The 14,061-nt window shown below is 38.3% G+C and overlaps 1 protein-coding gene across 4 annotated transcripts in view; it reads left to right on the top strand.

Moving 5' to 3' along the window:
* The window catches only part of JADE3 (jade family PHD finger 3), a 46,203-nt gene that overhangs the window by 9,998 nt on the left and 22,144 nt on the right, over positions 1 to 14,061 (top strand). For 3 of the 4 annotated variants that reach the window (XM_060769839.2, XM_060769837.2, XM_060769840.2), the window contains exons 2-3: positions 8,363 to 8,422; positions 11,365 to 11,447. In XM_060769839.2, the coding sequence (XP_060625822.2) occupies positions 8,374 to 8,422; positions 11,365 to 11,447 (132 nt within the window). In that variant the 5' untranslated portion in view covers positions 8,363 to 8,373. Of the gene's footprint in view, positions 1 to 7,916; positions 7,949 to 8,362; positions 8,423 to 11,364; positions 11,448 to 14,061 lie in introns of those variants that run through there. The other variant, XM_060769838.2, reaches the window with a different exon arrangement.

Below are 14,061 nucleotides of genomic sequence, written 5' to 3'. Positions count from 1 at the left end.
TTCACTCCTTGCTTTATAAGAAGGCATGCCCTGAGTTTTAAACAGCCTTCAAGGCAAAAACATGGCAGGATTGTGAAATTGCTACCTATAATCCCCGAGAAGGAGCATTTAATCTTGTTTAAGAAAATCTGGAAATCTTGACAGTTACTCTGTTCTGTTATGATTTCTTTCACAGAACACTCTTCTAGGAAGGGTATAAGAGGCAATGGGGAAAAGTTAGTATCTGTTCCCATTTAGCCCTGCTGAGGTGGGTTTCCCATAAAATAAAAGGGGAAATGGATCACAGGTTTAATTACATATGTTTAGTTAATTCGTATTTTAGGATTTAAGTTACTTAGGATTTAGGTTATTTAGGATTTAAATATTAAAGTTATTAAACTTTACAAAGTAGTAGAACAAGGATTTGGTTATTTATGTACAGTATGACCCCTGCATCTATGAGATCAGTAGTTGCAGTCTTAGTTATCCACATCTGACAAAGTAGGCTATCTCTGTGCATTTTTCAGGATCCCCCAGTGAGCTCTTATGGTATTATTGTGCTGGAAGTCCTTTGTTTCAATAGGGCTAACTTCTTTCTGCAGTTTCATATATCCCCACAAAGTCCAGGAACTTCTTTCACACCGATACAGGCTTCTATTGTATGTTTTAATTCAGACCAATTAAACTGAGTGGTGTCTGCTATTGTGTCAATAGTGCATCTGTGACTACACCTTTTTTGGATGCTGAGTTTGGGCTTATATAGTTATTGAGTTTCTTCTTGTACAGTACTACACATGCTGTAATTAGGTTGACAACCCCCTTTTATTTGTGCTGGTGTGTGTGTGTGCATGAGTCATTGATTTGCCTCCATCTGATTAAGATGCAAACCCAGAAGGAAAGACTTATGCAGACTTCGAGGGGATGTTTCAGCAGCAGAAGCGTAGTGTTTGATTCTCCTGGAAAATAAGCCTGTTAAGGTGAAACACCCTTCTATTTTTTTTCTGTAAAAAATGTGCCTTGTCTACTTGCAGCTGGGGATGAAACCTCATTAAAGTGCTGCAGGCTTTTTGGAGTGGAATGAAGTTTGCTGAACTGTTACATTCAAGTAATAGATTGAAGTTTTGAAGGGAGAAAGTTGATGTATCGGTTGTGGTCTGAGTGGAAATTTGGTCTGTCTAGATAAGCAATAGTGAGTTATTCAGGAAATGCAGTGGAACACTTTAATTACTTGAACTGCGATAGTGCTCTCAAAGAAATGTCATAGTGTGAGTGCAACATTTCCACAAGCTCCGCCATCTCTGAACATCCACTAAATTAATTAAAACCTTAACATTCATTTAAAAATTGGCAGTGATTAGCATCATCTTGAGCTACTTTGAACAACTCCTCCACACCTTTCACTGTGAAAATTCTTTGTGATTACTTTGTTCACAACATAGGAGTTCAGGACCTTCCTGTTCCTTTAAGTCGTAGCAAGGAGAATCACAAGTGTCAGTTTTTCATTATTGAATACAGGCAGCTTTCAACTGTAGCTTCACTCTTAACATGTCAATTAAAAAAAGTCAAACCATTTATATAGTACCATCTCTGTTCTTTCAGGAAGAAACATTAGCCACTACAGTATATTGGTTTTAAAGTCAGAGTGGTTTCAAAAGAGTGGTTAGCACATGGAAAGAGTCTGGATGCTGTTAAATCCGACTGTGGTTTGGAGATAAATGGACTTGAATTAAGAATTTTGGACAATGTTTTCCATGTAATATCTTGAAATAAGTAATTGGTGTATTTCGAATGCATGTAATTATATCCCTTTACCTCTCATCTTCTTCTCAGGGGAAGATCATTTTTCATCTGCTCATTAAATGGAGAGTTTTGTTAGTTTGGGAGTCGGGGACTTGGTCTGGACTTGCTGCCAAACCATAGATAGGTGTTTCCAAACGATGCTGTAATGAAGTTCAGGCTCCTGTACTTTTCCTTCCCTCACATACTGTTATTTCTGTCCTGATTTCCTCATCTACAGTTTGACTTTAATAGTAAGCAATTGTTTGTCAGAAATGTGTGTTACAAAGTCATGTATGTGGTACCAGATTATGAATTAGCACCATGATGAAACTCATGACTTTTCTGAACCAGTGTAGCAATCAGATTTAGTGTGAATGTGAGATTTTTCTTTAAAATCAACTTTACAGGGGCCTTCTGAAAGGAATCTATTTAACAAGTACAAATCATAACCTTTAAAGGCCTAAATCTAATTCTTTGGCTGCATCTACTCTGTCTAATCCAGTAGTTCTTAACCTGTGGGCCGCGGACCACCAGTGGGCCGTGAGGGTGAAAATCTGGTCTGTGAGCCTCCTTCCTCTTTATTTTATTTTATTTCTGCTCTTTTCATGCTGCCTGTCACTCCTTCCCTGTCCACTGACCATGACATATGTTCTGTATCAGAAACTAGAGCTTATGTGGTCCATCCAGTGCAGTTTTCTGAATCAGCACCCCAAACAGAATCTAAAGTTGACCAAAAACTGATTTGTAACCCTTTTGGTACTAATGTTGGAGAGTTGTCCCTGATCAAAGTGGTCCCTCATTCAAAAAAGGTTGGAACCCACATCAATGCAGTTTGATGCCGCTTTTAACTGCCATGTCTCAATGGTATCAATTCCTGAAATTTGTAGTTTGGTGAGGCACCAGCACTCTTTGGCAGAGAAGGCTAAAAGCCTTGTAAAATCGACAACTCCCATGTTTTCATAGCATTGAGCCACGGCAGTTAAAGTGATGTCAACTGGCATTACATCATTCTGAACTAATCCAAGGGATCATGACAATGGAATTGGATGATATCTGGATTTATCTTAATTACTTTTACACATTTTGGTGGCAGAAGAAAAGAGGATTCTTAAACAACAGTTTTAAAACTCTATTATTATTATTATTATTATTATTATTAAATTTACATATTTTTTAAAAAACAAACAATCCATGTATATACTACCTAACATCAATACAATAATTGTATTTGACTGTGCCATTCCCTCATCCCATTGTAGTGGCTTCCTGTCCTTTCAGTTCTTTCCTTTATTTTTCTATTCTATTCCATAATTTTGATCCCCAAATCTGCTCTCCAACTATACGTGACATTGTTTTATACATGAGTACTGTATGTACAGTAGATTGTTTTTAAGCTCGATGATTAACCTCACTCTCCTCCAATGCATTTCCCAAGCCTTCATTAATCCAATTTGGTTATTCATGTTTTCACTGTTTTTGTAACTGAGTTTAGAGACTGAAAGGAATGAAGCCTGATTAATATAAAATCAGTTCATCTAATTGGTATAAGAATAATTTGTGGTGTAATGTAAAAATAAACCACACGTACTTCACATTTGATCAGCCCACACACTGCCTTGCTAGAGAAAGAAAATATGCCATGCAGATGGACAATAAAGCACAAGTAGTTTACTTTTCGTAGTTCAGAACAACATATGTACAATGTGGTCAGTTTCATCAACTCCCATAATGTCCTGCATAGCTCAGGCCTAAAAAATGTAACAGTAACCAGTCCCAGACTGAGCCAGCTTCCCACACGAAGCTCAACCAATCAATTTCATGCATCTTATTTTATAGTTGACACACACACACTGATTCCTTGCATGCTCTGACATAATTAATTGTGTGATTTTTGTGTGTGTGTCAGGAGCGACTTGAGAAACTGCAAGTCACTTCTGATGTGAGAGAATTGGCTGTCTGCAAGTATGTTGCCCAGGGGACACCCGGATGTTTGGGGTTTTTTTATGTTTTACCATCCTTGTGGGAGGCTTCTCTCATGTCCCAACATGGGGAGCTAGACCTGACAGAGGGAGCTCATTCGCACTGTCCCCGGATTCAAACCCCTGTGTTGGTCATCAGTCCTGTCAGCACCCATTGTATCACCGGGGGCTCCAATTGTGTGATGTGTCTGTACTTTTTCAGAAATTAAATCAAGGAACTTTTGTCACAATTGCACAATGCAGTGCTAACCAGCATGGAGTGTAAATATTTTTTAAAAGCACAATGCAAATTAAGGCTGTTGGTCTTATACAGATGGTATTATACTGTGACAGACAGGTAAGGCTAAATATTAGTTTCATATTCCTACCACATTCTTTGGAATAACCATTTTAATACTGAATATAAAACATTGGTTACGTTCTGAATTAATGCAATAATGTGGGGAAACTGAGAAGAGCAGAGTTTTAGCTATTCACTATATGATGAGTCATTGGGGAGCACTGTGCCAATTATCAAAAGCTTGCTAAATGGAACTATATCCCCAAAGAGACTACAATGACATTATGAACTGTTAGGTCATGAGCTTGAAAGTGTGTAGATCATAATAAAGTTCAACCAATTAAAAATAAACCCAGAGTCAGAGATATGTAGAACAATGAAAAGTAACTATACACATGGTTTTATGCAGCCATCTGCAAAGCAAATTAATGTAACTTAAAAAACAACACTTTTTAAAACATCCAAATCAGATTTTTAAGTCTGCTTGCTGGAAATTCAAGATGGATTTCAATAGTCAGGATGCTGCTACAGAGAAAGCCCTCGCACTTTTATTTACCCTCCTCTCTACTTTTACAGACTTGTGGGACATGCAGTAGGACCACCTGTGATCACCTTAGATTTTTGCTATGCTCCTATGGGAGAAAGGTGGTTGCTTTGGTTTACCAAGTATTTTGTTTTGCCAAATTTCATTAAATATTGGTAATTACTTTGCTATTCAGAAGTTATTTCCCTTGAATACCTTTTCTTCGTTGTGCTTTTTTGTGACTGCTTCAGCTGATATATCAGGTGAATATAAAAATTATTGAAAGGTTCTTTTTTTTTTTGGTTGTGTCAGGAGCATCCTGTTGTGAGAGAATTGGCCGTCTGCAAGGACGTTGCCCAGGGGACGCCCGGATGATTTTGATGTTTTATCATCCTTGTGGGAGGCTTCTCTCATGTCCCCGCATGAGGAGCTGGAGCTGATAGAGGGAGTTCATCCGCCTCTGCCCGGATTCGAACTTGCGACCTCTCGGTCTTCAGTCCTGCCGGCACAGGGCTTTAACCCACTGCACCACCTGGGGCTCCTATTGAAAGGTTCTAAAAACATCAGATAATTGGAAGCTAAGCAAGGTTAGCCCTGGTTAGATGAGGAATACCAAGTGCTTTAGGCCATATTTCAAAGTAAACTCCCTAAGTATTCCATGCCTAAGAAAACCCTATGACATTCTTTGGTTGCCATAAGTTGACCAGTAACTTGAAAGCACATCCATAAGTTTTATGAAGTTGTAGAACAGTTTTCTGATGCACCTTTAGCCTGATTGGCAGTTAGGAGAAATTGTAACACAGATCATGCTTCTTTTACTTCCTCTCGTTTCACCTGTTTGTATTAAGTTTGAGAGAGCTGTTTATGTGTCAGCGTGGTCTGAGATGTTGCATATTTACTGGATGAAAGGATGATGCAGACTAGTAATTCCCAATCTTTGGGCCTCCAGGTGTTTTGGCCTTCAGCTCCCACAGTTCCTAACAGCTGGCAAGCTGGCTGGGATTTCTGGGAGTTGAAGTCCAAAACGCCTGGAGGCCCAAAGGTAGGGAACCACTGATGTAGACAAAAAGAAATGCCCAGAAGTTAACAAGCAGCATTCCTTGCTTGACCTTCATCTGCAACTTCTAAATAATTTTAGAATAGGCCCTCGGGTTGCAACTTCAATTCTTAATCATTTTTTGAAATTTGAGATGTGTTGCGAGAATATCCTGCAGGAAAAACTGGCAGCTACCATGTAAACAGGCTGTTTATTTGTGAAAAAGATAAACCCAAGTTCAGATTGCCCGGTTATCTCTCCAGGAACTGGGGAAAAGGATTGTTATCACTTAGTGGGCAGTGGGAATGCCACCACAAGGAAACCAGCACAGCTAGAGAGGACAATGCAAGCCCATGAGCTCAGACTAAATGATAAAAATCTCACAAAAAGTTTCAACAGATTGGAAGAGAACAAGCGAGAACGAAGAGCATGCAGACGAATGAATGAGATTAGGTTGGGAGCTAGATGTAATCTGGGACACAGAGGGGATTAAAGAGGCTTGCTTTGGTCCTGTTCTATAAGTATCGGGCTTTCAGTGATATGGGGCAAAGAGTCACAGCCTTCCTAGTCTTGGGTTTCTTTGGAATGAGTTTGTTTGAAATTTATTCATAGAGGCCTTCAACAATTTGTAAAGCTTGTCTTTAAAGCAATATGTATGGCTCAACCTGTGGAGTTTTGATAGCTTGCATTATGTATTTTATGCATTTTTAGTTAGCCAAATAAAGGGATCACTGTTTGTGGAATTTGGATGTTATTGTATTTCTCTGTATGACCAACATGTGACAGTCCCCAGTATTATTTGTAACAGATGATACATTTGGTCACTGGGATGTCTTGTGAAATAAGTAGAACTTTAAGGATTTAATCCCTTTCACTCTGACCTACCTACTAGAGCAGGCATTAGCAAACTCTCCTATATATGTTGCCTTTATATATTTTTACAGTGAGAGGAAAAGATTTGTTACATTCCTCTAACTTTTACCCTCGATTTATCCATGGTCAAAGCAAAATCTGTAATTTGTTCCTCGACTTGAACATGAGATCGACTTGCACACGAGAATATATATGGTAATCAGTGTTTAAGTCTATGGAATATTTCACTCATTAAGCCAATATGTGTTTAAGCATGTCTGTTCCTGTAATGTTTGAAGAAAATATCTCGTCATCAGTATAAGGAATGAGAGCAGACGTATCTAATTCTAGATATCACATCCCTTGAGGAAGAGTCTGGCTTCACTGAGACAATATGAAAACGTGGTTTGTGTTAACAGTAGTTAGGAATGTGCACACTGGTTTGAGATTCTAGGCACACAATAAGTAAATCATGGCTTTGAACATCTGGTCTACATTCATTTCCTACTTTTTCATCACTGAACTTGAGAGTAGTATCATATTTGCAGTGAAGTAGAAGCTCTTAAAGAATAACAGCTTCTGCTTTATGTGATCAACAAATGTAATAGAACTTTCAGAGTAATTCTTGGATGGATATTGCACTCTTAATTTGATCTGAATTCGTTTGTTGTTGTTTGCCTTCAAGTCATTTCTGACTTATGGAAATCTCAAGGGATTTTCATGGCAGAATTTGTTCCCTTCCTCTGAGAGTGTGTGACTTACCCAAAGTCAACCAGTAGGTTTCCATGGATGAGTGAGGATTTGAAGCCTGGATTCCCAGTGTCTTAGTACAACAATTACCATATTGGCTGTACATCTCATTGGCACTCATTCGGTGCTTCGAGATCCAAATCATAGGTATTATGAGCTTTGAACCTTGAGTCCACCACTAAAAACCACTATGTGGTGCTAAACATTTAACATGAAAAGGAAGAATGGCTACAGTCAAAATTGGATTTGGCTGTCATTGTCATATTAATAGATTAAAATCACATTACATATTCATTGTAGGTATTATCTTGTGAATTATACTTCTGAAAAATACTATTTCATGTTGCCTTCTAATAGGCATAATAGTTTCTTCAGTATTTCCTTAGGCATGGTTATTACATTTTAATAAATTGAATGGTCTGGGAGTGAACACCTGATTCTTTGGTGGTTGTGGATCTCATCATTTTCTTGTTTCAGATATTACTGCGGGTCAGGCCTCATTGTGGAAGCTGGGAAACTGATCAGTTGTCTTGCTTGGTGTATTTGTTCTGTCACGGCTATTTTCGGCAGCTGGTTGCTGAGTCTATATTTAGATTCCCACGCAGTCTATGGCAGCCTACTTCTATCATCTGCAAGGAAGACCTCTGTGTATCCTGTTGAATATAGGTTACAGCTGAAACGGGGCTTCCTTGTTTAATTTATCAAGCAGCAGCTGAGCTGTAGATTTATTTGCCTGCCTCTGATCTTAACATCCACCTGGATTGTTAAAAGTAAATTGGCAGAGAATTTTAAAAACACTTTGGGGGGGGGGGATACTTTGTAAGATAATAAGAACTTCTCTTTTTCTCCTTTTCCATTTATCTACGTGCCATTTGAATGTTCTGCTGTCTTCTTCCTTTTTTTTTCTTAAACAGCCCAAGGCCTTCTGCTTGCCAATTTCATGCCAGGTTGACCATAACCAGCATGGTTAGAGTTAGTGGATTATCAATATGGTCAGTTTACTGTGGAAGTGGCTTGTTCTCTGGCGAGATATTTAAAAGCATCCTTCATAAAATCTTGTGGTTATGTCTTAAGTATCCTGTTATCAGGCAGTAAGACACTGTGTGTGTGTGTGTGTAGATGGAGAATGTTTGTCTTATAAGAGGAATTTCACCAATCCCTTGTCTTCCTTCTCTTCTTTCTAGGATGCGTCAGGATGAAACGCCACAGGCATCTAAGCAGCAGTGACAGTTCAGACAATGAAAGTAAGTGGTGCTTATAGCCTTCCTTTGATCTGTCATCCTTCCTGTGGTTTTCTCCTCTGGTTTGTGGGCAAACCGTAACACCTCTTTTTTTACTGCTGAAGAAAAATGCATTTCTTGTTCCGTTTGATTTCCTTCTTGCTCATTGTGGTGTTTGGTGTTAATAAAGGGAGAAAAAAAATAAAACAAAGCAAAAACGTAATATTTGAAAGAAGAATATTCAGTGTACATTTTTAATTATCTCTCTTTAGAATTTAAAAGCTGATTCAAGAGACATTGTGTGCACTCAAGAATATATCCCGAGGCTTTGAGATGTGGAATTTTTCGGTTGTGGTTTGTGAAAAAGTTTTCAGAACCAGGGATGAATGCCTAATAAAACACTTCATATCAATCAAAGCCAAGTATAAAAAGGGTACACCTTCAGACCCCCAGTTCTCATTTTGAAGTACTACTTATATTTAAAATTTGTCCAAACAGATAGCCATGTCACTCTGCTTTAGCAGAAATAAGAGAGTGCTGTGTCACCATCAGGACTAACGGTTTTTATAATGTGAACCTTAATGTCCACTGTGTCTTTTAGGTTCCATAACACATTTTAGTCATATGAGCCTACAGCTCTAATTCACAATAAACCTTCTAATTGTGGTGACGCATGTCCTAAAACATCATTATCCATCAATGCCATCTAAATATTTTGGGCGGCAGTTGCATGAGTTCCAGTCAGTGTGGCCACTGATCGGTGATGTTAGGACTTGTATAATTCATTACATTTGAGAAATCAGTAGGTTGAGGAAGCATACTCTAAAGTCGCCATGTGCCTGCAAGAGATGACTTTTCTAGCTGGGAAACCATCTCTGAGCCCCTTTCCCCATCATGTTTAAATGCTATTCCAGAGTTGCTTAATTTCAGCAGTCTGAGATCCAGCTAAGAGCATGGAAAAGCAGCCTGAGAGGAGGAGGAAGCCAAACTCCTTCACATCAGTAGCACTATGTAGACCTTGTGGTGAAAGAATCACCACCCTCCTTGGCCATTGACTCTTGTGTGCTTACCACTGATTTCTGTTTCTCTCTCTAAGGTAAAAGAGAGGGCTGTTGAGAGAGTTCGGGAGTTCTGTCTCTGTCTCCCTCCTTGATGGGATTTGAGAGAAGTCTTGGAAGGGGCTTCTCCTGATAGCCATTTATGGAGTGCCTAATAAGCAAAGAATTATAGTGGACACATGCATTGATGGTTATTATTTTGGAAATAATGTGAAAGCCACATTTTGATTTGTACTTGGGATCCAGTAGCATTTTAAACACTATATTACAAAAATGTTAGGAAGGCACTTTTTAAAATCATGTTTTAATTTTTTTTATATTGTTTATATTATCTTTTTTGGAGTGAAAGTAAGAGTAAGGGGGACTTGTGGTCAGATTGTACCCTCTCAATCTTCTGGACTTCCTCAAATGTCTACAACCTTCCATGTGATCTCATCATTTGTTGATTTCTTAGCCTTCTGCTTCTAGTCCAGTGTCTCTCTTTCAACTGAATTGGTGGTGATAAGATCATGAAATTCAAGTAATCTGTTACTTGTGGTCCCATTCTTCTGGCTTTGATCCTACCAATGGTGGATTTGTGCATCCAGAACAGAACATCTCCAAAAATAAATTTGGCCCTCAGGCAAAAAGGAATTCCTTATCTATATAAATAAAAATGTAATGTCCATTTGTGGGATTAACATAACTCAAAAACCACTGGACGAATTGACACAAAATTTGGACACAAAACACCTATCAGGCCAATGAGTGACCATCACTCATAAAAACACTGAAAAACACAGCAAAGGGCACTTAAAAAGCCAAAAAACAAAAATTACATTACAACGCATGAACAAAACCACACACACATATATGCAAACACACATATACACACACAAAACACATATGCACAGACTAGGACACAGCAATGCGTGGCAGGGGACATCTAGTCATACATATAAATGGTTCTGTTGCCCTGGATCTAATTGACATTCTGAACTAGATTACACTCATTGAACCCAGTTGTTGAATAGTAAGTGAACATGTAAATTTAACTGATTCAGTGGGCTTTGTTTAATTGGAACTAGTAACTGCATTCAGGTCGTTGAATTATTTCTTTTATCCTAAAATATCATGATGCTGTAAAATGGCCATAAAGGATGAAATATATCATAAGATAACCAATACAATCATAAAACATAAAGCATAAACTCAGTAGAGTAAATAAAACCAGTATGGTACTATAAAATATGTAAGCAAATAAATGAGCTTTAACTTGGCACTGAATTAGCATGTGTTTATAGCCAGAATTGCAGAAGCTTGTAGAGAATGGAACTGTCAAAGCCATTTCTGAGTATTCCTTGCCTAAGGGAAACCCTATGAAATTCATATGTTGATAGGCAATGTGAAGGCATACACATATGAACAGATAGGACTCTTGCAGCTAGCAGCTTACAGATTTAAGTTGTTGATTGGCCATTGCTTTTTTTTCTATTAGAATGAAAAGAAACCTTTATGTGCCGTTTAACTTGGGATACTGACTCTGTTCAACCTTTTCATTCAGGCAGGCTTTTAAAGATGAAGGTTTTTAAGGTCAAGTCAGGAAGTGCTGTGGTTTTAACTTGAATATGCGTTGAATGGTTTCAAACAGTACATTTTTAATACTTTTTATATTTAATTCTGTTTTAATGTTTGTACATTTGTATATTTTAAATTGTGTACTAATGCTTTTATGCTAAACTGCTTTGAGTCCCCTTCAGGAGAGATAAATTATAACAACAACAACTTTGAATCCATACGTATATTCAAATCATAAGTGACTTAAGATAGGTCAAAGTCAACAATGTCTATAATTTGGGGAAGCTCTTGAAAAGTCTGTGTTGTGGGAAGCTTTTGATTCTTTCCACCTTTTTGTTTCTGTTCATACAGGTCCTTCCACGTCTTTCTCATTTTGTTCTAAGTACAGGACCAAATCAAAAACTCCAGCAAATGAACAAAAGAAACCTGCTGAGGTAAGAATGGTTTTTCTCAAGTTCTTGAGTTACATGTTTACTGTGATCATTGTTTACCAACATATCTGCCTTCTGCTTTTTTTTTTTTTTACTTTTAAGTGCTCAATACATCTTCATTTTTTTAATGAGACTTAAAGTGGACAAAACCATAATCATTTGTAGTCTTATGTATTATTTTTAAAGTTCTTTTTTGTTTATTTATTAATCAATCAATCTATGTTTTTATTGAATTTAAATAAATAAATGGGTCTCATGGGGTGGGATTCAAGGCAGCACACTTTATGTTGTCATTCAGATCCCTTTTATTTATTTAAACCATTTTATGCCGCTGTCCCTCACTCATGGATATAGAAAAAACTCCAGAAGAAAAAAAGGAAGTTAGGGAGAAAACAGAGTAGCTTCCAAATTTAAGGAAAATGCATTATATAGTCCACTGATTTCACTGTACCTTTTTCATATACACTTTGGAATGTAATCCAGAGAAATAATTAACAAATGACTAACCAAATGTAAGAGCCAAGTATGTACAGTTAAGAGTTCTAATCTCATTGATCTCATTAGATGATTTTTTTTCCTGTTTGTGATTGTTTTAAATGTGAATATTTTTTATTCTGGCCATTTTAATTTGGAGCTGTTGTATTTCAAGATTTTGGATTATGCACTAGCTTCCATTTCTAGAGAATCTCAAGTTTCTGGACACCTTACGGAGAATTAGTCTTGTTCCTGAGCCTTCTGTCTGTTCCAATCCCATTATCTAATCCCCGCATTTCTCAGTTGGGTGAAAAGTCTGCACATGTTCACTTGGGTTGTTTTTTTAAAATAAGGAACCATGATAAACAATGTTCTCAGTTATGCTTAGGATTATGCCCTCATTCAAAGCGCATACACTTCCTGCAGACCCAGCCAAGAGTATTGCCAGGCCCCAAAGGCCCTGAATTCTTGACCTTTGGGCAAGCTGGATAGGGGTTCTGGGAGTTGGAGTCCTAAACACCTGGAGGACCATAGCTTGAGCAGGCTTGGCTTAAATCAAGGGTCGAGGGAGTTCTGGAGCCTTCCAAATAGCAGACAAAGCCAGCATTGAAAATAGTGAAAATAATGTGGTATAGTGATAAGTTCCAAAGGGTTCATCAATTCCCACTCATACTTCAAATAACATCTATGTGGGTGATTCTGTGGTACTTGATATGGAATAACATATTGTTTCATATTGAGATGAAAATACCAAACTGGATAGTAGGTGAGATGTGTCAGGTATTTTTGTCTACTGGAAGGGTTGCCAAGCCACAAGCCAGCTATGCCCCGGAATCCCCTGAGCCAGTGGTTCCCAACCTGTGGTCCGTGGACCACCAGTGGTCTGCAAAGACAAAAATATGCTCCTCGGCCTCACCATTACTACACGATTGCCTTGAAACCACACAGCAACAAGATCAACTGGTCTTGCGAAACCCTCTAATAGTGTCGAGGCAACAGAGAGGTCAGGAGGGGAGAGACGGATTACCCATAAAAGATTCCTACTACCACCTCAGCTCTTGTTTATTAAATATGGTTTTCTGTGGGCGAGCTGATGGCAACTACAGGATGGCATATGTTCTGTATCAGAAACTAGAGCTGATGTGGTCTATCCAATGCAATTTTCTGAATCAGCACCCCAAGTAACCAAACTGAATCTAAAGTTGACTGAAAACTGATTTGTAACCCTGTTGGTACTTACATTGGAGAGTGGTCCCTGGTCTAAGTGGTTCCTAGTTAAGTGGTCCCTGGTCAAAATAAGGTTGGGAACCACTACCCTGAGCGATGCAGGAAATTCACTGTGTAAGAAAGAGTTCACACACAGATGTTCTTTCACTGCTGTATGCATGATGGCTTTATCTTCTGTTGCTTCAGAAGATATATACAAAACTATATACACAATAATACAGTCTCTCTCTATCTCATCTTCTCTGTCCTCTATCCACTCTCCACAGCTCTAATATCAGCCTCACCCAAAGCACAAAAATGGAGGCACCAGCTCCTACACCCTCCCCCATGAGTCACTAGCAGTTTTATGTGACTGCTCATCTACAGAGTGTCTGAGGCTTAGACATGAGTGATTGTATTTTGCCGTGTGCTCAGGCCTAAAGGTGCTCAGGCCTAAAGTTAATTCAAAACTGACAAAATGCTCTTACGCTTTTTGTGCAGTTTGTTTTTGTTTTAAAACAGCAGCCAGAGGAAGTGACTGGGATCATTTAATATGTGCATGTACCTACTGAATGCCTGATGTGTTTAGGATTAACATTGCAGACAGATGGAAGCCAGATGACAGTAGAATACACATGATGAATAGGTGTCATATTTGCCTTTAAGCAGTATTCATTAGGACCACTCTTTCAATCTGAACTGGTTTCATTGAAATCTCTGCGTTCCTAAAGTAATTAGTTTGAATAGCCCTTTACTCCCTTATAGCTAAAATGAGATTAAATCTTTCATTCTTATCTTGTAGTCTCAAAAGCAGATACAAAGGAAAGAAATGTGCTATTTAATAAATTGACTTTTTGAACATTTCTTTCTTCTTGCCTTCTGATTGTGAGCAGATCTTTCTCTGTCTCGTTGTCCCTGGGTGGGTCCCTTGCAGTTG

Source organism: Anolis sagrei, chromosome 3 (genome assembly GCF_037176765.1).
Source record: "Anolis sagrei isolate rAnoSag1 chromosome 3, rAnoSag1.mat, whole genome shotgun sequence".
NCBI lineage: Eukaryota > Metazoa > Chordata > Lepidosauria > Squamata > Dactyloidae > Anolis > Anolis sagrei.
Note: the sequence above shows the minus strand (reverse complement) of the source record. Positions and strands in the feature narration are given on the sequence as shown.